Consider the following 26569-nt stretch of genomic DNA (forward strand, 5'->3'; position numbering starts at 1 on the left):
ATTTTAAACCATTCAGTGTTCTCATGTTCTGTTCAAATAACTGAAGATGTAGAAATGAATGATGGTGATGGTTGCGTATCTTGGTGGATAAAATTTATGTCACTGGATTTTGCATATAAAATGACTGAACTGCCAAATGTTATTTCACACACACACACACACACACACACACACACACAATTGTGAAATCCAGTCTCAGCTCACTGTAGCTGCTATTTTCATTAGGTGCTATGGAGTTGGTTTCGGTCCACAGCGACCCTCTGTACAACAGAACAAAACACCTCCCAGTCCTGTGCCCGCCTCACAATTGCTGCTATGCTTGAGCCCACTGCTGCTGCCACTGTGTCAGTCCATCTCTTTAGGGGGGTCTCCCTCTTTTTCGCTGACCCTCCACTTTTCCAAGGATGATGTCCTTCTCCAGGTACTGGCCCCTCCTGATATCATGCCCGAAGTCTGAGAGATGAAGTCTGGCCATACTAGCTTCCAAGGAGCATTCAGACTGTACAGCTTCCAACACAGATTGGTTTGTTCTTTGGGCACAGAATGTCCTAAACCCATCCATAAGGTCATAGACTGTCCAAAAGTCATATTTAGCTCATAGGCCAGAGTTCGTTGACACTCATGTACTATATAATTAATGGGGAAAGTTATGAAAGGAGAGAGAGAGAGAGAGAGAGAGCGCTCTGGTAGTGTCGTGGTTACGAGTCAGGCTGCTAACCTTAAGGTCAGCAGTTCGAAACTACCAGCTGTTCCACTGGAGAAAAACAAGGCTTTCTGCTCTCATAAAGATTTACAGCCTTGAAAACCCTATAAAGGGTCAGTATGAGTTGGAACAATATATACATATTGTTGTTGTCAAATGCCGTTGAGTTGGTTTCCAACTCATAGTGACCCTGTATAGGTTTTCCGAGGAGTGGCTGGTGAGCTTGAACCACCGCCATTGTGGTTCAAACTGACCATGCAGTCCAGTGCATTAACCCACAGCGCCACCCCAGGACACACACACACACATACACACACTCTATGTATGTGTGTATAAATAAATATAAATATATACACACACATATATCATTGTTAAGTGCCATTGAGTCGATTTCGACCCATAACAACCCTATATAGAGTTTCCAAGGAGCAGCTGGTGAGCTTGAACCACTGACCTTGCAGTTCAAATGACTTTGCAGTCTGACGTATTAGCCCACAGAGCCACACCAGGACTCCATATAGATATCTCAAAGACTGCAGTATTTCAGAAAAGTGGCAGTTTTACTAGGTGACCTTAAATTTGTATTCTACATACTAACAGATGTTTTACTATCAGCATTTATTTGTAACATTTCTAACGTTTTAAAAAGATATGCCAACTAGGGACAAGGCTCAATTATGGAGTATTTTAGAAACTCGAAACCATCCAGGTAAGCTGGCGGATCGGGTAGGAAAGTGAGGCGGCACAGGAGGCACTCACTCATCTCTGCCAAGAAATTTGGAAGACAACTGTCTGGCCGACTGATTGGAAGAGATCCATGTTTATGCCCATTCCAAAGAGAGGTGACCCAACAGAATGAGGAAATCATCGGACAATCTCTTTGATATCTCAAGCGAGTAAAGTTTTGCTCAAGGTAATACAGAAACGGCTACAATCATACATTGACAGAGAACTTCCAGAGGTTCAAGCTGGATTCAGAAGAGGCCGTGGAACGAGAGATATCATTGCTGATGTCCGATGATGATGTCCGATGCTGAAAGCAGAGAATACCAGAAGGATGTTTACCTATGCTTTATTGACTACGCAAAGGCTTTCGATTGTGTGGATCATGACAAGCTATGGACAACATTGAGAAGTATGAGTATTCCAGAATGAGTATTCTGGACCAAGAAGCAGTTGTTTGAACAGAGCATGGGAACACTGAATGTTTTAAAATTGGGAAAGGTGTGAGACAGGGTTGTATTCTTTCACCATACTTATTCAACTTGTATGCTGAGCAAATAATACGAGAAGCTGGGTTCTATGAAGAAAAATGTGGCGTCAGGATCGGAGGAAGATTCATTAACAACTTGCGATATGCAGATGATACAACCTTGCTTGCTGAAAGTGAAGAGGACTTAAAACATTTACTGATCAAGATCAAAGAGCACAGCCTTCGATATGGATTACATCTCAATGTCAAGAAAACAAAAATCCTCACCACTGGACCAATAAACAACATTCTTCTCAATGGAGAAAAGATTGAAGTTGTCAAGGACTTCATTCTTCTTGGATCAACTATCAACACTCGCGGAAGTAGCAGTCAAGAGATCAGACGACATATTGCACTGGGCTAATCTGGTGCACAGGAACTTTTTAAAGTATTGAAGAGCAGAGATGTCAGCTTGAGGACTTAGGTGTGCCTGACCCAGGTCATGGTATTTCCAATAACCTCACATAGATGCGAAAGCTGGACAGTGAATAAGGAAGATCGTAGAAGAATTGATGCCTTTGAGTTATGGTGTTGGAGGAGAATACTGAAAGTGCCATGGACTGCTAAAAGAACCAATAGATCTGTTTTGGAAGAAGTGCAGCCAGAGTGTTCCTTGGAGGCCAGGATGGCTAAGCTTCGTCTCTCTTGCTTTGGACATATTGTCAGGAGGGAACAGTCGTTGGAGAAGGATGTCATGCTGGGTAAGGTGGAGGGTCAGAGAAAGAGAGGAAGACCCCCAACGAGATGGATCGGCCAGGTGGCATCATTGAAGGACTCAAGTGTGGCAGCGGTAGTGAGGTTGGCCCCGGATCGAACATTGTTTCGTTCTGCTGTGCATGGGGTCGCTATGAGTCGGTTCCGACTTGATGGCACTTGACAACAACAACAACAAACCGCCCAGACAATTTTTTCCTTCCCTAATCGTAGTGGTGGTAGCGTAGTGGTTACGAATTGGTCTGCGAACCTCAGGGTCAGCAGTTTGAAACTACCAGCTGTTCCGCAGGAGACAGATGAGGCTTTCTGCTCCCGTAAAGATTTACAGCCTCAGAAACCCTGTACAGAGTCGCTATGAGTGGGAACCGACTCCACGGCACATAACAACAACAACAACAACCCTAGTGGTGCGGTTGGCCCAGGATCGGGCAGTGTTTCTTTCTGCTGTGCATAAGTACTCAACAACAATCTCATATCTTTCCCTGAACTTACCAACAAGGTGTCTCCCACTTCTCCATAAAGTAAAGGTCCCAGGATTCCCGATTCATACTGACTAGCTTCTCGAGTCTGAAAGGTATCATTGGTGAATGCACAGAATCGGGCTTTTTTGTACTTTCTACCAATGCGCTGAGTGCCATTGCTTAAATATTGACTTTGATAGCTTCTGTAGGAGAGAGAAAAAGATGAGCGTTTGGGATGGAAAATTCTAGGTAAAAGACAGGTAGCTTAAATTCAACTTGAACAGTTGATATGATTTCATAAGTGAAAAAAGTGAGTGAAAAACACGGCACACCTTGATGCTGACTTACGTTAGGTTCCAAACATGTCAACTGTCCCTGCCATTTGATTCTATATGCAAATGATGCAAAAGATTTGTTTTGAAAATGTGGGAAGAACTCTTTGAGAGACACACTGCTTACCTGTCAGTGGAGGGAAGAACTGAAGGGGCATAGTCCCAGTCCTCTTCCACAGCAGCAATATAATGGATCCAAGTTTTCGGGTGCCTCTTGGCAACAGAGCGAATTTGCATAAAGGGAGGAGCAGCGTCCTCACCATCATCCAACCTGAGCACATCCATGTCAGAGTCAGAAAGGTCATCGTCATAATCGTCCTCCTCATCTTTGTCAGTTTTCTTCCGTACTTGGGGTTCCTCTGGGCAGCTATCTACCGTGATATAAGCTTCCATGCCATCTGGATTCAGAAAACCCAAGAATGTCAGATTGCTACAAGATTTGCTTGCTCTCTGGAGACGACTTGAAGGCTCTCTCTTAAGACTTTAAGACTCCCCTTTTTGCCATTCTTCTACATGGATCATTGCCCACATATCTGGTAGTAGTCGGCCTGATTCCTCTCCAACAGATGTGTCCCTGCTTTTTCAAAACTCACTCGTTTTCTGTTGGCATACATGTAAGAATTTCCCTTTTGGAACTGGCTCTGATCCTGTTACTCCCTCACATCCACATTGTAAACAAGGAGACTTGAGGAATGCATATTTTCAGCATTTGGAAGCCAAGGTCAGGCCAAGGTAATCACAAGTTCTCATCCTTTACAAAATGTGGATGATAATTGCTCATCTCTGCCCTATCTCTCCCATAGAACTGTTTTGAAGATCAAGTACTCCTAAGAAGGGAAATTCCTTTACATTCAGGAGCATCAAACAACAACTAGGCTTTAGACATAATTTGGTCTGGATCTAAACACGAAGGGCTTTGCTCACAATCCATGAAGACAAGAGCCATTTACTGCGCAGTGAGGAGTAAGGTAGCGTGAGAGAAGTGGTCAAATGTACAAAACAAAACACAAACTTCTCTGAAATGGAAGTCAGGCTCGAAGTAGATTTGTTAATGAACTGCACGTGAGTAGATGACCTAGCAGGCTTTGTTTGCACCCAGCTCTTCAATTTTATCTGTTTCCTGTTACTCACCATGTATAACACACTGTCCCCGGAACACCTTGTCAAAACTCCCACAAACGTTACATAGCAGATGGGAAGAGGAGATGCCAAGCTTAATGACTACAAGGAACTATAAGTAAAATTACTCCTAGATTATAAAGGGAAGATAGTGGGCGTATGAAATGATCAAATCTCTTCTAAGAGAACCAGGGAACCTGAAGAGAGTATTCATATAAGAGCAATCAGAACAAATGAGTGCGTTTAAACATGAAAGGTTAGATCTCCCCAACACTGTTCTCCAACAGCCCTCAAGGACCACTATAGATGAGTGGAGAAAGGGGCTTGTCAAATTGAATGAGAGTAAATACATCAGAAGGAAAGTGCGGTGAAATGATCATACAGCCTGATTGTTCACAGCCTGTAACTACAAATGAGGTCACATTCACAGTAATGGCAAGCTGTAGCTACCATCATCCCAATGTCGTTACATAGGGAGTTTACCACTTTGCAAAATCTCCATTGAGTAGTCTTTGAAAACCTCATGCGGTGCCTCACATATGCTCACCCATGTCCACTGCCATGGTGCTTCCCCAGCACATGCTGTGTCCTGACAGACAGGCCCTCAGTTTCCCCAGGTTGTCTCCCACCCCTACCAGGTATCTACACAGCGCCGCCGGCTTGTACACAGATGTCTGGTGCATGAAACTGAGCCCTGTAATAACCTCTAGTTCTTTTTCTGGTATTTTACTGCTCTGGGCATTACTACAGAGACCTCAAAGCCCTTATGGTTGAAAGCTAACAGTGCTGTTTTGTTTTGTTTTTCCCATTTCCTTAAATTTCTCATAAGACTTTTTTTTAAAGCTGCTATCTGCATTTCTTTGATATTGGAGTCTAATTGATATCTGGGAAACTAAAGACACACTGTCTTCCTCATTTTCCCCACCTTACTCATGCCCACGGTTCTTTCCTTCCATTTAGCACAGTCACTGAACAACAAATTCAACAGGTGCCCTGATATTCCAACTTTTCATACTCAAGAATTAATCTTCACCCTGGAAACTTGAGACCAGGGAATCTTAGTTGAGGTCTGAAATAATTCTGACTCTATAGTGCCACTTTATTCAACACACGTATTGCATTGGGCAAATCTGCGGCACCAGACCTCTCTAAAGTGTTCAAGAGCAAAGACATCAGTTTGAGGAGGACTAAGATATGCCTGACCCAAGCCATGGTATTTTCAATAACCTCATATGCATGCTAAAATTGGGCAATGGATAAGGAAGACCATAGAAAAATTGATGCATCTGAGCTATGGTGTTGAAGAAAAAATATTAAAAGTACCATGGGCTGCCAAAAGAGCAAACAAAACTATACTGGAAGAAGTGTATACAGAATGCTCCTTAGTAAGCTGGTGAGATTTCATCTCTTATACTGTGGCCACGTTCTCAGGAGGGACCAGTCCTTAAGAGAAGGACATTATATCTGTAGAGTAGAGGATGGTGAAAAGAGGAAGCGCCTCAGTGCGCTGAACTGACGTAGTGGCTGTAACAGTGGGCTCAATCAGAGCAACAATTGTGAGGACTGCGCAGGGTTTCATTCTGGTGTATATATGAGCACAACCAGTCAGAACCCAGTTGGTGGTACCTGACAAGCTAACACTATATTCCTGGAAATTCCACTGAAAGTAGAGCCATCAATAGTCTATTACCATGTTGGTGGGAAGGGATATGACAAAACATTCGAAACTGGCCAAGGTCCATCAGCTGTGTCTGAGCAGTCAGGAAAGTTATTGGTGAGATCTCCAGTGAGGCCTGACGATGGTGCCTCACAAGAAATGTATGGCCTTCGAGGTAGATGGAGTGTACTTCAGGGCTGGTGCCCATTCCAATCACATGCCAATACACCGACTTTTTGTGACAGCCAATCAGACCTGCACATTAAAAATAAGACAGCCGTGATGAAAATGCAGAGAATTTGGGACAGAAATCACTTGCTAGTGCAAGATGAACCAATTGACCTTACACATTTGGATGTTAGATTTGTTTAGACCCTAACTTTACAAGGACATTGCCCATCATCACCTGCAGCTGTTAGCTGTTTAGGCTTGTAACTCTGTTTCAGACTTCTCCTCAGATTCCAGACTAATACAACCAATCACATTCTCATGTGGGTTTAATGAACTACTCAGGAGGGACCAGTCCTTAAGAGAAGGACATTATATCTGTAGAGTAGAGGATGGTGAGTAGTTCGCCACCTGAGTAGTTCATTAAACCCACATGGCCCACACCAAGTAGGTTGCAGTCATCCCTTCATCCTTGTCCAGAGTTCCTTACCTCCCACAACTCTCTACTACTCACAGTTAGGGGGTTGATTAGGGAAATTAACAGGTTACAATACAGGATCAGAAGATGCTTAGGGCACAGTTGTTCCAGTCAGTTGCTGATACATGCCCACAGGACACGTGACTCCACCAGCTCTAGCTCCGTGGGTCAGCAAAGTTAGCTCCCCCACTGAAGTACCTAGAGGCACCCCACTCTACAAGCAAGCTTCCTGCGCTGGCATGGGCTGGGACCCCCCACTGCTCTACCTTGTGCTCTGGGGTCACAGCTTTCTGTTCCTGGGTCAAGAAGGTTCAGTGCACAGGGATCTCGGGGCCCAAAAGACATGCTCCATTCCTGGTTCTGCTTCTTTGATGATAGTGAAATACCTGCTCCTACTTCTGAAATGGTTCATTTCATACCCGTGGGAGAGTTTCCAAGTTTTCACAATTACAGTGAACTCTGCTAACCTCCACAGCTGAATCATGTCAGCCTATCAGTATCTTCTCCCACCTTCTCTTACTCAGCCCAGCATACAGAAACACAGGCTATGGCTAGAAGAGACATTCGCTAGTTCACCACACCACAGGCACCAATAATGTCACCTCCCCGTTTGTTGTTGTTAGGTGCCATCGAGTTGGTTCTGACTCATAGCAAACAAATGAAACTCTGCCCCGTCCTGCGCCGTCCTCACAATCGTTGCTGTATTGGAGATCCATCGCTGCTGCCCCTGTGCCAGTCCATCTCATTGGGGCTCTTCTTCTTTTTCACTCACCCTCAACTTCACCATGCGTGATGTCCTTCTCCAGGGACTGGTCCCTCCTGATAACATGCCCAAAGTCGGAGAGACGAAGTCTGGCCATCCTGACTTCTAAGAAGCATTCTGGCTGCACTTGTTTCAACACAGATCTGTTTCTTTTTCTGGCAGCCAATAGTACTGTCAATATTCTTCTCCAACACCATAGTGTTTGCTCCATTATACCGTAGTCTAAATCTCAGTTCTTTGTAGGGGGCTTGTTCCTCCAAGCAGATGCTTTCAGTACTTCATCTTTATTCTTTGTTCTCTGAAATTTCATTCTGGGGGGGGTAAGTTTTATTCAGCCTTTCAGTTCTTTATATGAACACTCATCAGTGCATTTTGAACATTTTCTTCTTTAATTTCTCTGATTCTTTTTTAAAACCTGTTTAACAAGATATTCTCTTTTCTCTTCCTTTTCATTTCTCAGAGGTTGTCTCTATTCCATATACTACATTCTACTGAGTTTGTAATCTGACTGTCATATTTGTAAGATTTATAGCACGTTCTTTTTCCTAAAGGCTTGTTATTGGCTTAGGGTTGCAGTATCTTCTTGAACAAGAAAAATAGAGCTTTTGATTAACTCTCTTTCTTCAAAGATTTTTTTCCCCTTTATTTTTCATATGTGGGTAATGTTTCAGATTTTCCTTAAATGTCTTGGTTGTCCACTCATATTTAGACAAAAGGCCAGAAAACTCTGATTGTGAGCTCTAGGTATATTTTCAGGTGACTGGAGGGGGAACCAGCCTCTGTAAGACTCGCAAGAGGCCAGGATTCCATGAATGTTGCTTTTGGATGACCCTGAGGTTTCTTGAGTAGGTGTGTACATACCTGGCAGAGATCTGTTTACATAGCCGTTAACTGTATACATTTTAGGCCAGGACGCAGTAGAAGAATCATCCAGACCCTGTGCCAAGGATTCATCTGCTCCTGAGTGCCAACTCTTCCCTGACGAGAGAGGAGGTGGAGAGAGCAAGGTAAGCATCTGTCTCCTGACTGACTGACCTGCCCTTTGCCCTTTTCACCCTCCTGTCAGGGGTGGAAGACAACAATCACTAAAAGGCAGACTTTTTTTTTTCAAATCGATTCCTCCTTCCTGTATTTAACCATGAGGAACCCTTGTGGCATAGTGGTTAAAGCAATCAGCAATTAACTGAAAGGGCAACAGTTCAAACCCACCAGCCTCTCTACGGGAGAAAGACGTGGCAGTCTGCTTCTATAAAAATTTACCCTCTCGGAAGCACTATGACTCCTAATTGACTTGATGACAACAACTTTGCTTTATATTTGTTCATGACAGTTGGTGGGAAGGAGTAATGATAACACATAACTTCTTGTTGTTAAGTGCCATCAACTCGGTTCCGACTCATAGCAACCCTGTATATGATTTCCAAGGAGCAGCTGGGGAATTTGAGCCGCTGACCTTGAGGACAAGTGTTTAGCCAACGGGGCTACACCAGGACTCACATGCTAAGCAGGATAAGGACTCTTATTACTGATCTATCTCAAAGGAAGCAGGCAAACAATTCATCCCAGGGACCTGAAAGTTTCCCAACCTCCACTATGGAATTCAGAAGAGCTAAAGAACTGGAGTCCTGCTGTGATAAGCACTGGACTGTAAGATCAGTTTGAATGGCAAGGTCCGCGGTTCAAACTCACCAGTCGCTCCTTGGAAACCCTATACAGGGTCGCTATGAGTTGGAACCGACTCAATGGCAATGTAACAATACAACAACAGTGTCTAATAAGATACTAATCTTTATGTGTTCCATTTCATTTTTTATCATTTCCAATATTCCTAGAGCCATACTTCTTATGTTCTGATTATTAATGGATGCTTTCACCTGTTTCTTCTCATTTTGAGTTGTGCCCCATCAACAAATTAAGGTTCCAGAAAGGTTTGCTCCAATCGGGGCATCATGGTCAACTCTATTTGGAAGAGGCAGCTCTTCCCCCGTTGTATTTTGAATGCCTTCCGACCTGAGGGGCTCAGACAACATCCCACTACTGTCTGTAAGGTTTTCAGGCTAATTCCCCAGAAGTGGACCACCTCACTCTTCTTCCTAGTCTGTTCTTTGGAAGCCCCACCACCACGGATGCATTTGAAACACCAGCATCACAGAAAGTCAGAAGCTCCCATAGTACTGGGTATCATCCTGGGGGAGGGAATGGCTTACCAAGAAGAAGGAACAGCATAAGCAAAGTCTTAAAGACTGGAGTGTTATGCTCCCTTCTAGCTTCTATAGTAACAATGGAGCGTCAAGAACAAGCCCAAATATACAGGAGAGAGCTAATGGGTCCCTGAAGGAAAAAGACAGCAGTGTCAGACGGTAAGATTGGAGACCAGAAGGTCATGGTGTTGTGCTGTTGGGGACAGTGGTGGTGATACTGGGCGGAAGCACATTCCGATGAAAAAGATGCTGGAATTACCTCAATTGTACATTTGAGAACCCTGAGGCACAACTAGGTTAGTAACTTGTCCAAGGTTGCACACTTAGTAAGAGATAAGCGAAGCTATTTCCAAAGTAGGAGCCAAAAGGTTTTACTGAGGAATTAATGAGGGGGATGAGCCCATCCCTCCTTATCTTCTGTTCTCATAACTGCCAGGGGAACTTAGGTTGCATTTTTTCCTTGGAATTCATTTCTCTCGCCATCTCCTTCATTTCTGAGCAGTAATGTAATCTATGATCTCTCTATAATCACCTCTTCTGGACGGTAACATCATACAATCACAAGTACTGTTGTTGTTGTTGTTGTTGTTGTTGTTGTTGTTGTTAAGTGTCATCGAGTCGGTTCCGACCCATAGCGACCCTGTACAGGGTTTCCGAGGGTGCAAATCCTTACGGGAGTAGAAAGCCTCATCTTTCTCCCGCGGAGCAGCTGGTAGTTTCGAACCGCTGACCTTAAGGTTCGCAGCCCGATTCGTAACCACTACGCTGTTAATTTTGTTTTCACGACCCCAAAATTTAAATAGATGTTCACTAACCTTCATCAAATACAGCAAAAAGTAGTACAAATTCATGCAAGTTCTGTGGACTTTCTTTGGCCAGACTCCCTGAAAAAGAAGTGAAAGGATTTATCTTCTACTCAAAAATCCTATTATAAGAAATTGCCACTAGGTGGAGACATTACTCCATCAATTACTTGAGAATCTGGTGCCCAGGTGGTGGTGGTGGTGGCGGTGGTGAGTGCGGTCGGTCAAGTTGGTCCTGACTCATCACGACCCTGTATAGCGTTTCCGACCAGCGGCTGGTGACCTTGGAACTGCAGACCTCTTGCAGTTCAAACCACCCTTGAGGCTGAGTGCTTATCCTATGGTGCCACACCTGGCGCCCTGGTTGGTGTGAGCGTCGCTCTGGTAGCATTGTGGATTATGGGCTGCGCTGCCAACTTCGAGGTCAGAAGTTTGAATCCACCACCTACTCCGCAGGAGAAAGATGAGACTTTCTGCTCCGGTAAAGATTTACGGTCTTGGAAACGCTATACGAGGTCACTATGAGTCAGAACTGACTCCCCAGCTCACAACCAAGATCAACATCTTTTCTTGGGTGAGGACCAAAAGGAGAGTCTTCTATATGAGTGTTTATAAAACTGGAGTAAAAGACCATTTATTTCTTCCAAATCTGTAGCAGACCAACACATTTGTTAAATACAACCAAAATAAATGACTAGAAATAAGAAATTAAGAAGACATGCGAAATATAAGCCAATAAAATCACATTTCGTGTATGTGTATACAAGACATATTGTAAATGAGAAAGTCATAAAGCCCTTTTTTGACCCAAACTGCGTGATTACATTTAACTCTTAACATTCTTGCTGGATTTGACTGTTTTATTCTCCCCACCGTGATCTTCCTGCCTGGGAAGCTCTCGTTACCTGATTTTGTTCATTGTTACGTGCTCTCGATTGGGTTCCAACTCATAGCCACCCGGTAGAGGATTTCTGAGGAGCCACTGGTGGGTTTAAACTGACGACCTTGTGGCTGGCGGTCCAGTGCCACATTAGAAGCCCTACAGCGCCACATTAGAAACCATAACATGAAGGGTATTTTCCTTCTCCAATTCATTCAGGACGTGAAGTGCACTCCAAGGAAAGGAATCTTTCATAGAAAGTGGGCCAGAGGACTGTTTCTTCATGACAAAGATGTAATAAAAGAAAATTACTTGGCCTTATCTGAAGCTTCCCACATCAGATAGTAGATGTTTCAGAGAAATGAGACCGTGGTACCAAGCGGAATCTTCACATACTCCTGCGATATCTGGCTAAAGCTGTGTCAAATTTATCAGTGATGTTTCATGATCCCAATGATTGAAAAGCCCTGTAATTAGTTCCTGAAACCAATTACTGGAACTCTTTGTATCCAATCAGCCAATAAAAACCTGTTCCCCACCTGTAGCCCATCCTATTGTGATCGCAACCAAACTAACCAAATTATCATTTATGTGCTTTATGAATTATAACTATCTGTGTAACAAAAGTTTAGCTAGAGTCATTAGTCTTCATTCATGCATCTGGATGAAATAGCTTTTCCTTTTTTCACTGATTGTTAAGTGCAGGTTCCAACTTGAAGCAACCCTGTATAGGGTTTCTGAGGAGTGGCTGGTAGGTTTAAATTGATCTTGCAGTCCAGTGTTTATCCTTCAGTGCCACACCAGGACTCTTTGTGGTTAAGTGTCATCGACTTGCTTCTGATCCATAGCGACCCTGCATAGGGTTTCAGAGGAGCAGCTGGTAGGTTTGAACTGCTGACCTTGTGGGTCACAGTCCAGTGCTGATCCTACAGCACCTCTTAAATTCAATTTTCACAGGCTGAGAGGATTCTTCTGTGAACCAATGTGTGTGTTTCCATTCTCTCCATGTTATGTTTCATTGTTGTTGTTGTTCTTAAGTGCCATTGAGTCATTTCCAACCAATAGCAACCCTGTAAGGTCACTTGAACTGCAAACGGTACCAACTCAAATGCACTTGACAACATTTGTCTGTATACATTTCAATGCAGGAAGCATCAAAAAAAAGAATGGAAGAAATACGGCAATGTACCAAAAAAAATTAGTTGACATTCAAACATTTCTGGAGATACCATATGATCAAGAACCAATGGTATTGAATGAAAAAGTCTAAGCTGAATAAAAAGCATTGTAAAAAAAAAAAACAAAAAAAAAAAACACAAGACTTCAGGAACTGACAGAATACAAATTGAAAAGTTTAAACAAATGGATGCAATGCTGGAGGCGCTCACTCATGTATGCCAAGAGATGTGGAAAACAAGTTACTGGCCAACCGATTGGAAGAGATCCATATTTGTATATGCATTCTAAAGAAAGGTGATCCAACAAAATGCAAACATTATCGAATTAATATCACACTGAAGTGAAATTTTCCTGAATATAATTTTTAAATGTTTACAAAAATTAATTAAAACATTAAATTAAAAATGTTTATGCCAATAGGTCATTGCTAGAAATTCACGTTAAATTCAGAAGACGACATGGAACAATATCAGATCTTGGCTGAAAGCATAGAATTCCAAAAGATGTGTTCCTGCGTTTAACTGTCTACGCAAAGGCATTTGGCTGTGTTAGTGTTGTTGTTAAGCACTGCCAAGTCAATTACAACCAATAGCGACCCTGTATAGCGTTTCCGAGGAGTGGCTGGTGAACTTGAACCACCAATCTTGCGGTTCAAAGCAACTTTGCAGGTTAGCGTATTAACTTACAGCGCCACACCAGGACTCCATTATAACAAATTACGGATAATATTGTGAAGAATGGGAATCCCAGAACACGTCATTGTGCATAGAGCAAGAAGATACGGAATGATTCAAACGCAGGCAAGGCGTGTGTCAGGATTGCATCTTTACACCATACTTATTCAGTCTGCATGTTGAGCAAATAATCAGAGACTCTGGACTATATGCTACTGCTCTGGAGTCTCCTCTTCCTCCCACTCAGAACCCTGCACTTTTCATCACAATAATTATTTAAATGGAATCAAGTTTTTTGAAGCTGGCTGTTTTCACTCAGTATGTTGTTGTTGTTAGGTGCCATCGTGTGGGTACCAACTCATCGCATCCCTGTGCACAACAGAATGAAACACTGCCCGGTCCTGGGCCAACCTCACAATTGTTGCTTTTCCTGAGCCCATCCCTGCCACCACTCTGCCAATCCATCTCATTGGGGTTCTTCCTCTTTTTCTCTGAGCCTCCACTTTACCAAATGTGATATCCCTCTCCAGTGACTGGTCCCTTCTGATAATATGTCTGAAGTATGAGAGACAAAGTTTGGCCATCCTGGCTTCCAAGGAGCACTCTGGCTCCACTTCTTCCAACACAGATCTTTTGTTCTTTTGGCAGCCCATGGTACTTTCAATATTCTCCTCTCATACCAGAACTCAAAAGCATCAATTCTTCTACAGTCTTCCTTATTCACTGTCCAGCTTTCGCATGCATATGAGGTGATTGAAAATACCATGGCTTGGGTCAGGTGCACCTTAGTCTTCAAGCTGGCATCTCTGCTCTTCAACACTTTAAAGAGGTCTTGTGCAACAAATTTGTCCAATGCAATACGTCATTTGATTTCCTGCCTGCTGCTTCCATGAGCGTTGATGGTTGAGCCAAGTAAAATGAAGTCTTTGACAAAATGAGTCTTCCTCCAATCCTGATTGCCATGTTTTTCTTCATATAACCCATCTTCTCAGATTATTTGCTCAGCATACAGATTGAATAAGTATGGTGAAAGAATACAACCCTGGTGTACACCTTTTCTAATTTTAAACCATTCAGTGTTCCCTTGTTCTATTCGAACAACTGCCTCTTGGTCTATGTACAGGTTCCTCATGAGCACAATTAAGTGTTCTGGAATACTCAGACTTCGCAGTGTTGTCCATAGCTTGTCATGATCCACACAATCAAAAGCTTTTGTGTGGCCAATAAAGCAGAGGTAAACATCTTTCTGGTATTCTCTGCTTTCAGCTAAGATCCATCTGATGTCAGCAATGATATCCTTCATTCCATGTTCTTTTCTGAATCCAATTTGGACCTCTGGAAGTTCTCTGTCAGTGGATGGTTGCAGCCATTTTTGGATTACCTTTAGTAAAACTTTACTCTCCTGGGGTATCAAAGATATTGTCCAGATGATTTCTACATTCCATTGCATCACCTCTTTTTGGAATGGGCATGAATATGGATCTCTTCCAGTTAGTTGGCCAGATAGTTGCCTTCCAAATTTCTTGGCATGAACAAGTGAATGCCTCCAGTGCTGCCTCACTTTGTTGAAAGATTTCAATATGAATTCCATCAATTCCCGGTGCCTTGTTCTTTGCCAATTCTTTTAATGTACCTTGGACTTCTCTCTTCAGGATCACTGACTCTTGATCATATGCTACCTCTTGAAATGGTTGAAGATCGACCATTTCTTTTTGGTACGGTGACTCTGTGTATTCCTTCCATCTTCTTTTGATGCTTTCTGCATTGTTCAATAATTTGCCCACCGAATCCTTCAACAGAAGTCGAGTTCTGAATTTTTTCTTTAGTTTCCTCAGTCTGAGAAATGCTGAGTGTGTTCTTCCCTTTTGGTTTTCTAGCTCCAGGTCGTTGCATGTTTTGTTATAATATTTGACTTTGTCTTCTCCAGCCAATCTTTGAACTTTTCTGTTCACCTCTTGGACCTCCTCATTTCTTCCATCTGGAGAGCAAGTTTCAGTGTCTCTTCTGACATCCATTTTTCTCTTTTCCTTTTTTCTTGTCTCCTTAGTGCCCTTTTGCTTTCTTCCTGCATTGTGTTCTTTATGTCATCCCACAATTCTTCAGTCCGTATAATAGCTTTGAAATTCATCCATATTGTTGAGTGCCTTTCGTTTACTGCTGAGGAAACTGGGACCAACTCCATGACACACAACCACTACAGCTTCTTTAGCCATTTTACCGATTGAGGGACATTTCGGTTGTTTCTAATGTTTGGCTGTTACAAATAAAACTTCTTTAAATATGCATGTACAGGATTTTGTGGGAATGTAGGTTTTCATTTCTCTGGGGTAAATACTCAGGAGTAGGACTGAAGGGTACATTTAACATCGGAAGATACTGTCAAACTCTTTCCTATGTGGCAACACCATTGGCTAGCCCAACAGTGTTGGAGACTTTCTGCTGCTCTACATTCTTGCTAGTTACTTGATATTGCCAAAGATTTGTAAAGTATTCTTTTACTACTCTAAGGAGCTCTGGTAGCACAGCGGTTATGAATCAGGCTGCTAATCCCACGGTCAGCAGTTCAAAACTACCAGCGGTTCCGTGGGAGAAAGATGAGGCTTTCTGCTCCCATAAGGGCGTACAGCCTCGGAAATCCTAGGCAGGGTTGCTGTGAGTCGGAACCAACTCCACGGCACACAACAACAGCAACAACAACAATAGGTATAGGAGAAAGATATACAGCCTCGGAAACCCTATACAGGGCAGAGGTGAGACGGAACCAAATCCAGGACACACCACAACACTACCATGGTATATAGTGGCAGCTCACAGTGGCTTTAATTTGCATCCCAGTGACTAGTGATGTTGAGCATCTTTTCTTTTGTCGTTTGCCATCTGTATATCTTCTTTGGTGAAAAATCTCTTCAAATCTTTTGCCCATTAAAAAAAATTGGGTTGTTTGTTTCTTATTGTTGAGCTTTGAGAGTATTTGATATATTTTGTATAAAAGTCCCTTCCTTGCCATTTATGATGTATTTTCTCCCAGGTATGCTTTGTCTTTTTGGGCTCTGTTGTAACAGTGTCTTTTGCAAAGCAAAAGCTATTAGTTTTGATTAAGTCTAATTTATCTTTCTTTTTTTCTCGTATAGATTATATGTTCGGTCTTTTCAGAATCCTTCTCCTAATCACAGGTCTTGATGATTTTCTCCTGTGCTCTCCTATAAAGGTTTTCAGTTTCGTGATTTTACATTTGCGCTAACCTTTGTATAAGAGGTCAGGTTTTAGGTCAAGGTCCGTTGTGTGTATATGGAAGGACAATCGTCCTTCTCCGAGACTGGTATATTCTCCTGTCCATGGGCATGATGCTAAAGAAATCTTATGCAGATGAAAAAATACGAATGCTATCTTTTATGAATAGACCCAGTTATGTGTACTTTGGTGAATCGTACACCCAGCCTTTCTTAGACTTACCTTCTCTACATACCAGCAGGGCCCCAATGAGGCCTGAATTCAGGTCTTTCACTGGGTCCACATGAGAGAGATATGAGTAGGTGAGACATGGTGGATCCGAGGCCATTGGACCATTCTCTTTCAGGACCTGCCAAATGTAGGTATGGCTCCCACCAGGAGTGACCTGATCATCTTCTTTCTCCTTTTGGCTGCTCTTATCATCATACTCAGCTCCTAAAGCAAGAAGAATAAACTTGTCCTTCCTATACCTGTTGAACACTCGAGGAAACATATAACGCATATTTTCAACAATAGATACAACATAAGTAATGAGAACTAGCTTCTTGCTGAGATCTCCAGATTCTGTTGGCCAATTACATCATTTGCATTCTCACCTCATTTTACTAATTCAGGGTCAACTCAACTCCAAAAATATATCTTGAATGTGTACTTTGTCCCAGACATTTTGATAGGCACTTGTTAGGGTCAGGGAGGGATAATACATAGAGATTTTTTTCAAAGATTAACTGGAATCTTCCCTAGAGGACGAATATTCTGGTGGAAGACATAAAACATATAAAAGGATAATACAGTATAGAAACATCCATTCAACAAAATATTTACTGAGTCCTTACTCTTTCTAAGCTCAGTTACAAACTGGAGATATGAAGATCTACAAAATAGAAGTCTACCATAATGCTGGAGACCCTTGGTGATGCAAACGGCTCACCTTGGGAGAAAGACCTGGTGATCTCCTGCTGAAACATCAGCCACTGAACACCTCATGGAGCACAGCTCTGCCGTGACACACTTGGAACCACCATGAGTAAGAGTTGGCTCAATGGCAAGGATTCTAAGAAGCCCTGACTCTTTTCAGTGGGGAGCACTACTGAAGGTCAACATCCGGGCACTGTGTGTGCTCGGTGCTAATGAAACAGCACCGCTTACAGTCACATTGCGGTGGACAGATGTAGCAAAGATTGAAAGGCAATGACCAGAATAGCTACACTTCTACTCTTCCCAGTTGCCCAGATGGATAATGCTGCCTGGGGCTCCAAGCCAGCCCACGGCATACAGGGAGCTCTTCTTATAGTACCTGAGACAAGGCCTCTCCAACAGGGCAGTGCAGAAAAGCAGTGCTTTTCTCATGGATTCTAGAACATTTATCTCCCCATACTGATTTTCTGGAAACTTTTGTGTCTCCTTATTGTTATTGGATAGAGTATGTTGGTCACCATTTTCTCTGCCAATATTTGGAAAGTGTCAACAATGTGGTACTCCATTGATATGTGCCTCTGTGACTTACAACTAAGCTAAGTCTCTCATGATTTGCCCTGGTTCTCTGATTTCATACCTAGATGTTCAGAGAAAAACCATTTGCCTCACCGTTGTTCGATTCCTGCAAAGTAACTATGCAAGTAGAAAAAGTGTAAACCTCACTGATGACCACCAGATTTTTTGGTTTACAGCTTATGGTCACTAATATGTGCGTCATACAATGTTGCTGATGTTATCGCTCCCAGATGACTTACTTTCTGTGTGTGTCATGGTAGAGCTGTGCTCCATGTGCTTTTCAATGGCTAACATATCTGACTGATGTTAGAACTGTTGGGAGCAGCTGAACCTAAGGTCTCAGATTTGGGGGCAGTTTAACCAAAGGATTGCGACTAAACAGTTGTGGTCCAGAAAATCGGGCTGCTCCCAAGTCAGGCTGCCCCCTGAGGAACTTGCAAAGCCTGCCTCAGGGAGCGAGGAATTTACAAAGTCTTTCCTTGTACTCAGCCATGGCCTTCAGTTTAGTTTGAAAAATATCTCTCTACCCTATCTCTGTTTCCCTAGCAACTACATTCTTCTGATTAAGTCCCACTTACTGCTGGCATCTAAGGAGCTCTGGTAGCGTAGTGGTTACGAATCAGGCTGCTAACTTCATGGTCAACAGTTTGAAACTACCAGCTGTTCTACGGAAGAAAGATGAGGCTTTCTGCTCCCGTAAAGATTTACAACCTCAGAAACCCTATATAGGGTCACTATGAGTCAGAACCGACTCCAGGCACATAACAACAACAACTGCTTGCATCTATACACCAAAAGTTTTTGCAATCTTTTCCCTGCCCCCAGCTCTCTCCTTTGATTTGTGTGTATAATAAACGAGCTGAATGTAGGACGCTGTCACAGTATCTCCATCAGAGTGCTGTGTCCCACCTGGTCCCAACTAGTTTATTCTCATTTTGTGTCTTGTGTCTTCCTTTTTTTCTAATCCTCTGTTACTCCCAGTGTTGTTGTTGTTGTTGTTAAGTACTGTGGATTCAGTTCTGACTCATAGTGACCCTGCACAGGGTTTCCAAGGCTGTAAATTTTTATGGGAGCAGAATGCCTCATCTTTCTCTTGCAGAACTGCTGGTAGTTTCAAAGTGCTGACCTTGAGGTTGGCAGCCTGACATGTAACCACTACACTACCAGAGTCCCTACTTGGTTTTAATTTCTCCATGTGGGTCGCTGAGTATAGCCACTTGTCGGACACAGCAAGAACAAACTTAGGAGTCATTATAACAGACCCCCATTATAAGTTGAGAACTACCTGTATAGGACTAACACACCCTTAAGATTCCTATGAGATCTATAGATCACAAGGAATCTCTGAACTAGTATGATCTTGATTTTGTCAGACATCTGGCCTTCATCCCAAAATTATAGGATTCCCTAAGAGTAGTAAATCCTTTCTCACATGTTTTTAAATCCTAAAGGAGGGAAGTTCTCTAATTGGCTAAGCTTGAGTAAAGTGTCCAATCAACTGTGGCCAAGGAAATGGAATACAAGATCAATCACTGTGGTCAGAAAGTGCAGGCTTTAAGAAAATATCATGTGGCACTGTAGAATAAGTACTGAACTGCTAACAAGAAGCTAACTAAAGGTTAGTGGTTTAAATCCACCAGCCAACCCTTGGAAACCATATACAGGATCGCTAAGAGTCAGAACTGATTTGACAGCACTTAACAACCACAACAGTAAAGGAATGAAGGGTGGAAACGATGTGTAACTCTAGGCAGAAAAAGTGACTGATAACTGTTCCACCTCGGTTCTTGAATCTGTTATAGGCTATATACCATCCAGTATAGGCCAGATGGCATATTAACATGCTAAGACTACAACAATAAACAAGAGATCGTCAGACGTCTAGTAACTCTGAGACACAGGCTTCATGTTCACACAGGTCCTCAAAAGGTTTGAAGGAAGTTTGCAAATTCTAATAATGAAAGCAAATGGCTTTAGTGCGGGCTGATAAGATTATTTGGGGTATAGAAGTTTGGAGATCGGTTTTAGTGCATTCTCTTCTCTTATTGGCATGCCCACAGAGGATGGTTGGAATCAGTGAGCAGTCTAGCTGAGTTTGCTTTAGTCTATGTCTTTCTCTCGTTACTGCCTCTCCTGACTTTCGATGCTTTGGTTTTCTTTCTATGAAGCTATAGATAGAGGAGCCATTTTTGCTGCATTCCTTTGTTGTTGTTAAATGCTCGAATCAGCTCTGTAGCATAGTGGCCCTGTATAGGGCTTCCAATGAGTGGCTGATGGGTTTGAACCACCAACCTTGTGGTTACCAGTCTAGTCCTATGTCGCCACACTGGGATTCCTTACAACATTCTAGGTTGCCCATATTAATTTCCAGACCATGTTCACTTGTATCAAAAAGGTCTGTGAGCCACATGAAGCAGAGATCATTGAAAATCTAGGGCAATCTTTTGATAGAAGCGGGCAGCTATGGCTGTCTCAAATCAAGATGTCCTCAGATTTGGTTCTGGAGGCATGTGATACCTATAGTTCTGTATATCTGGCATGAGTCTCCTTTTCCCTGTCTTCTAATAACTAAGGCCCTCTTTTTCTGTGTGGAATTCCAGATGGATTGGGTGGGAATGGTCTCCCCTTTCCGTTTCCAACTCTGCCCTGTAAGCAAGCTACCGTTGAGAAGTGTCGACAAAGAGTCTCTCCCCACTGCCCTGATCACTGTTCAAAGGAAGAACTGGGACTATCTTGAGTTTCCCGTGGCTATCTTTGCCAGTATGCTGGAAAAGCCTAAGGAACAATGAAACCAAAAGGAAGGAAAGCAGAAATGATAGGGTGAGAAAAAGACACCGGTGCTGAGGGAACCATTTGAATCCTTGGATCCAGTCATACAGAAAGCTTACACACACAACATTCAAAATTATTCATATGAATCCTTGTACCGTAACATGTCTACAAGTGGTTCAGAGCACAAGTTCTAGAACTACATGGGCCTAGATTTGAATCCTGACTCTAAGCACTCACTAACTTGTACTCAATATTCTCTTCAATATTATTATCATCAGTATGAGCTTTTAGTAAGTTTGTATATAAGAAAATGGCTACAATTCCACATTTGCCAACATCCCCCAGCACGCACATCTGACTCTTATCTCCCCAGGGTGATAAGACAATAGTAAGAGGCCATTTGACTCACCCTCCGAAGCTTTCCAATAGGATATGCCAATGGCGTGAAGACTGATGGGATGAGAAGCCATGTTCTTCAGTGTAATGATGACTGTGTCATGAACCTCAGCCCGGATGGTAGGACCCAGCAGTCCTGCAACAATGAGAAGCCCCTAAAGGTGATTTGGAGAGTGGCATTCTATCTAGGAAATCTGCTATTACAACAGTGAGCGTCCAAGTCATAGTAGGGAAGCATATCTCTCCGATTACTGATCAAAAGCAGTGTATACTTGAAGCCAGCATCAGCTCAGCCTCATAGTTGCTCGGAGGAAAGTTTTCTGGTCATTCACCCAATGTATCCATTCATTCAACAAATATTTGAGTTCCTGCTATCTTGTAGAAACTGTCCTAAATACCGGAGAGACATGGTTGTTATAGATTGAATTGTGCCACCCCAAAATATATCTATGCCTGTGGCTATAGTCCCATTTGGAAACGAGTTGTCTTTGTATGTTAATGAGACAGGATTAGTGGAAGAGTCTGTCCTGTGCAGAGGTGGGGGAAGAGAGAGGCCAAGCCAACGAAGATGGCCAAGGGACAGACCCCAGAAGAGACCAGGACCTTCTCCTAGAGTCCACACATTGAATTCAGATGTCTAGTCTCCTAAACTATGAGAGAGTAAATTCATTTGTTAAAGCAGCCCATTTGTGATATTTCTGTTATATATCAACACTAGAGAACTAAAACAGTAACCAACAAGGCAGATTATGGAGATCAGGTTCTGGAGACATTATTCAAGTAAACAAAAAAGAAAGAAAATGTGATCGTTAGAGCCGCTGTACAAATGGTGGTGTGCTAGAAAATGATGAGGTAGAAGTAGGGGAGACTTTAAATCTAGTGATTAGAAAGGGTGCCTTGAAGGAGGTAGCATTTGTACAGACATGTGACTAAAGACAAGAGAGCAAGACTTGCAAAAATCTAGTGGGAGAGCATTCAAGGCAGATGAAACCAAAGGAAAAGTCCTTAGACAGGAACAAGCCTGGCATATGTTAGTGACAGTTTGTGGCGGAAGTCAAGTGGCCAGGGGAAAAATAGAAAATCAGATGCTTACAGGTAGGCAAGAAATACACTACATAGGAACTCATAGGCCCCAAAAGTGTGGATGAATTTGGATTTTACAAGAAGTAAACAAGTTGGAACTTGTTTTGGAGAAAGAGTGGAAAGGATTTGCTGATAGATTGATTATTGGAAATTGGAAAAAAAGAGAGAGAAGGACGTGTCAAAGATGAACTCCCGTGCTTTGGGCTTGTTCAGCTGAATACATATTCATGACATTGACGATGACAAAGACAACAAGAAGAAAATTAAGCTGCTTATTTTCTGTGCATAGTTTCTTGAATGAACTGGATTCAGTGAGCTGGAAACATGAATCGCTTTCTTATACTTGACCTAATCCCAGATATAGCCTAGTCACTTTCAGGTATTAATATCATTTGAAAATACTAACAAACAAATCCAGTCTAGTCTAATGTAACATTTTTAATAATTCCCTCCTTCCTACAACTAAGTTCTGCCAGCCTCGGAAAGCTATGATATAATAGGGTGAGGTGTTCCTCACCCAGATCATGGTATTTTCATGTGGAACTCTAGGTTAAATAAGTACTGGACTGTTAACTACAGGGTCAGTAGTTCAAACTCACCATCCACTCCTCAGAAGCCCTATACAGAGTCACTAGAGTCAGAAGTGATACGAAGGCACTTAACAATAAACAAACATATGCATGCTCAAACTGGACAATGAATACAAAGGACCAAAGACGAGTTGATGCCTCTGAATTATGATGTTGGTGGCTAGTACTAATTATGTAAATGAACAAGTCTATCTTGGAAATACAGCCAGAACGTTCCTTAGAAGGAAGGGTGGTAGAGTTCCTGTCACATATTTTGGACATGTTATCCGGAGGGACCAGTCCCTGGAGAAGGACCTCATGATGGATGGAAGGTAGAGAAAAAAAGGAGGATACTCAACAAGATGAGCAGCTGCAAGAATAGGTTACAAACTAACAACACTGCTAAGGATGGCACAGGACTGGGCAGTGTGTTGTTTTGTGTTGTTTTGTTTTGTTTTGTTTTGTTAGACATAAGGGCCACTGTGAGTCTGGACCAATCCAACAGCACTTAACAGCAATACAATTTAAGGTTCCATTTCTCCAACTAATCTCTGTAGGAAAAGGTTTGGTTGACAACTTCAGTGTTTTTCCATCTTCTAGTCCTGGTGCTCCTACCCTACTCTCCTTTCTGTCTCCAGACCCTTAAGTTTGGGACAAGTAGTCAGTGGAGGGAAAAGGGCATATGGGGATCAGGTCTTTGTTGAAAACAGCAGTGATAATGTAGCATTGGTATACATGTTACATTTGTGTGTGGTACCTGTCAAAATTCGGATTATTTCTTTCATAGTGGGTTTTATACGTTCTTTGGAGATCGCTGCCCCCTCCCCCTGAAATACGAGGATACCCACTCTACCTCTTCAGTTCGTCGCTTGTCACTCCATTCTATTTCTGGAAGTACAAACCATATCAGCCATGGAAGGAAGCCTTCTCCAATAGGGTTTCCTGAAGACCAGTCCTGTTCCCTTCCTTGCCTAACATCTAACAGTGGAAGGGCTGTCCTGGTGTGATGCTGTAGGATAAGCGCAGAACTGCGAGGTCAGTTTGAACCAGAAGGTCAGCAGTTCAAACTCACCAGTCGCTCCTCAGAAACCCTAAACTGGGTTGCTACGAGTAGCGACTCAATGGCACTGAACGCTAGCAACATAGCCCAATCTTCTTGCTATGCAACCAGGGAAAGTCCTACCCATCCTAGAGATTGAATTTTTTCATGACAAACACCAGAAAAACAATTCAATGTTTTCCAAGCTCCAAAGGTCTTTTGAATGGATCTATTGAAGCCTCTTTCATTACATTTTGACATGAAGCAGACGCCTCCCTCCACCCACTGTGTAGGGGACATATAAAGCGCCTTCTTTCATATATAAGCTAAAGATGAATGATGGACTAAGGGTTGCAGAACCACTTGGGTTATTGTCAGTGTCGCTGAGTCAGTTACAACTCATAGCAACCCTCTATTTCAGAGGAGAGACTGGTGGATGGAAGCATCTAAACCACTGAGCCTGTGGTTGAAACTGCCCTTGCTATAGCGGGAGCTAACTGAAGATAGGAAATGCTCCATTTTAGTATCCTGCTATGTGCCTGGGGTAGCGCTGTGGGCTAATGCGTCAGACTGCAAAGCCGTTTGAACTGCAACTTTGGTGGTTCAAGCTCACCAGCTGCTCCTTGGAAACCTTATACAGGGTCGCTATGGGTTCGAATAGACTCGACGGCACTTAACAACAACATGTGCCTATTTCAGGAACCCTGGTAGCACAGTGGCTTTTGAACAGTATGAATCTACCAGGCTCTCAGCGGGACAAAGATGAGGTTTTCTGCTCCGTAAAAACATACAGCCTCTGAAACCCTATCAAGGTCGCTGTTGAGTCACAGCCGACTCCACGCCACATACATTTGAGTGTTATTAGCATATGTTGTTATTGTTGTTGTTAAGTGCCATTGAGTCTTTCCCGACCCTTAGTGACCCTGTATGGGGTTTCCGAGGAGAAGCTGGTGAGCTTGAACCACCGACCTTGTGGTTCAAACCGACTTTGCAGTCCAGTGCATTAGCCTACAGTGCCACCCCAGGACTCCAGGAACAAGGGATAGAGGCACAAAAACATCTAGAGGACAAACAGAAGGGGAAAGTCCAACAAAAAAGATGGAAAAGTCTAGCTAGTGTGGTGGTGGTGGTGATGTGCTGTGGAGTCGGTTCCGACCCATAGCGACCCTGCATAGGGTTTCTGAGGCTGTAAATCTTTACGGGAGCAGAAAGCCTCATCTTTCTCCCACAGAACAGCTGGTACTTTCGAACTGCTGACCTTGTGGTTCGCAGCCCGATTCGTAACCACTACACTACCAGAGCTCCTAGCTAGTGTAAAGGAATTAAACAAGAAGTCTCCTCTCTTATTTCCCTGAGAGGTGACAAAGAGGCTTGGTCAAAATCTTTGGCAGCTGCCTTCTCTAATGACACCCTAAGATTGGAGAATATTTGCTCAAAGGTAAGATACCCAATTTTATGAATAAACGTCCTTACCCATCCAGGATGGTCTGGGCTTGGTGATGTGGAAAAGGTGATCTGTGAACTCTACAAACACAGTCTTCCTGAACAGGGCTGAAGTGTTGAATGGAGAAGGTCTTGCCACTCTAGGAAGCAATCTGTGTAAAGAGAGGAAAAACATAGTCATCTGGGTGGACCCTTTTTAACCCACTCTCCTTGGCTGTCTCAGGGTCCTGGGGCTGCCATATCAAACTACCACAAGTGTGTAGCTTTACAGAAACCACATTGTATTGTCTCACTGTTCTGGTGATTGGATGTCAGAAGCAGTGTGTTTGTGATGATTCTTCCTCGCTTCCAATGGCATGTCTTTGCTGCTTGTCCCCTGATTAGTGTCTCTCTTTCTGTACCTGGTCTCCCCTTTTATAAAAGTCCACTCAGAGTGGACAGGTATAGGGAGTAGGACTTCACTACAGCTTGTTGGAGAACACCATTGAATCCATGACAGATCCCGAACATCTTTTAACCAGAATACTGTTTTCACAAGTTGGCTGGTAGTTTCAGTGCCAAATGATAAAGGGCAATCATAATGAAACCAAATGCAATAACTACAGCACTCTTCTATGTCGTTTATAAGATACACTATCACTTTCATCGTATAAGGACCTCTTCTTCAAATGTTGTCAGTACGTACCTAAAATTAGGAAGACTAGTAAGACCACTGGGAAAATGACCTTTCAATGAGGATCATGCATATTAAGAAATTATATAAATGTTCCTGAAACATTTTTCTCGTGTCCAAACCTTTTTAGGTGAACAGTAGTTTCCTACCTGACAAAGTTAGGCCAGCGTTCTTATCTACAAATTAAATACGAGGCTCAGTCACAAAATACTGCTCCAAAGCTATAGAACCCTGTATGAAACAAAAATGCGAAACTGTGACGCTATTGTTTCTTGAACAGAGCCTCCATCTAGATCTAGACACTTTGGAGAAAGCTGTTCCCATCTCTCTATCCCTTCCTCCAAAGAATTCTACAGTCTGATTAACATCACATCAAAATGGCATTTTGTGTTTCCTGTTGTTGTTGTTGTTAAGTGCCATCGAGTCGGTTCCGACCCATAGCGACCCTGTACAGGGTTTCCGAGGGTGTAAATCTTTACGGGAGT

At 42.8% G+C, this 26569-nt stretch overlaps 1 protein-coding gene across 1 annotated transcript in view; it reads right to left on the reverse strand.

The window, feature by feature from the left end:
* Window positions 1-26569, reverse strand: part of F8 (coagulation factor VIII, procoagulant component) — a 121282-nt gene that overhangs the window by 74622 nt on the left and 20091 nt on the right. The window contains exons 2-9 of the mRNA XM_006876855.1: window positions 25442-25563; window positions 21291-21413; window positions 16838-17050; window positions 10664-10732; window positions 8509-8625; window positions 6272-6493; window positions 3590-3860; window positions 3162-3333 (exon numbers count right to left, since the gene is read on the reverse strand). Coding sequence (XP_006876917.1) covers window positions 3162-3333; window positions 3590-3860; window positions 6272-6493; window positions 8509-8625; window positions 10664-10732; window positions 16838-17050; window positions 21291-21413; window positions 25442-25563 — 1309 coding nt within the window. The remainder of the gene's footprint in view (window positions 1-3161; window positions 3334-3589; window positions 3861-6271; window positions 6494-8508; window positions 8626-10663; window positions 10733-16837; window positions 17051-21290; window positions 21414-25441; window positions 25564-26569) is intronic.

This window comes from Chrysochloris asiatica, unplaced genomic scaffold (genome assembly GCF_000296735.1).
Source record: "Chrysochloris asiatica unplaced genomic scaffold, ChrAsi1.0 scaffold00419, whole genome shotgun sequence".
NCBI lineage: Eukaryota > Metazoa > Chordata > Mammalia > Afrosoricida > Chrysochloridae > Chrysochloris > Chrysochloris asiatica.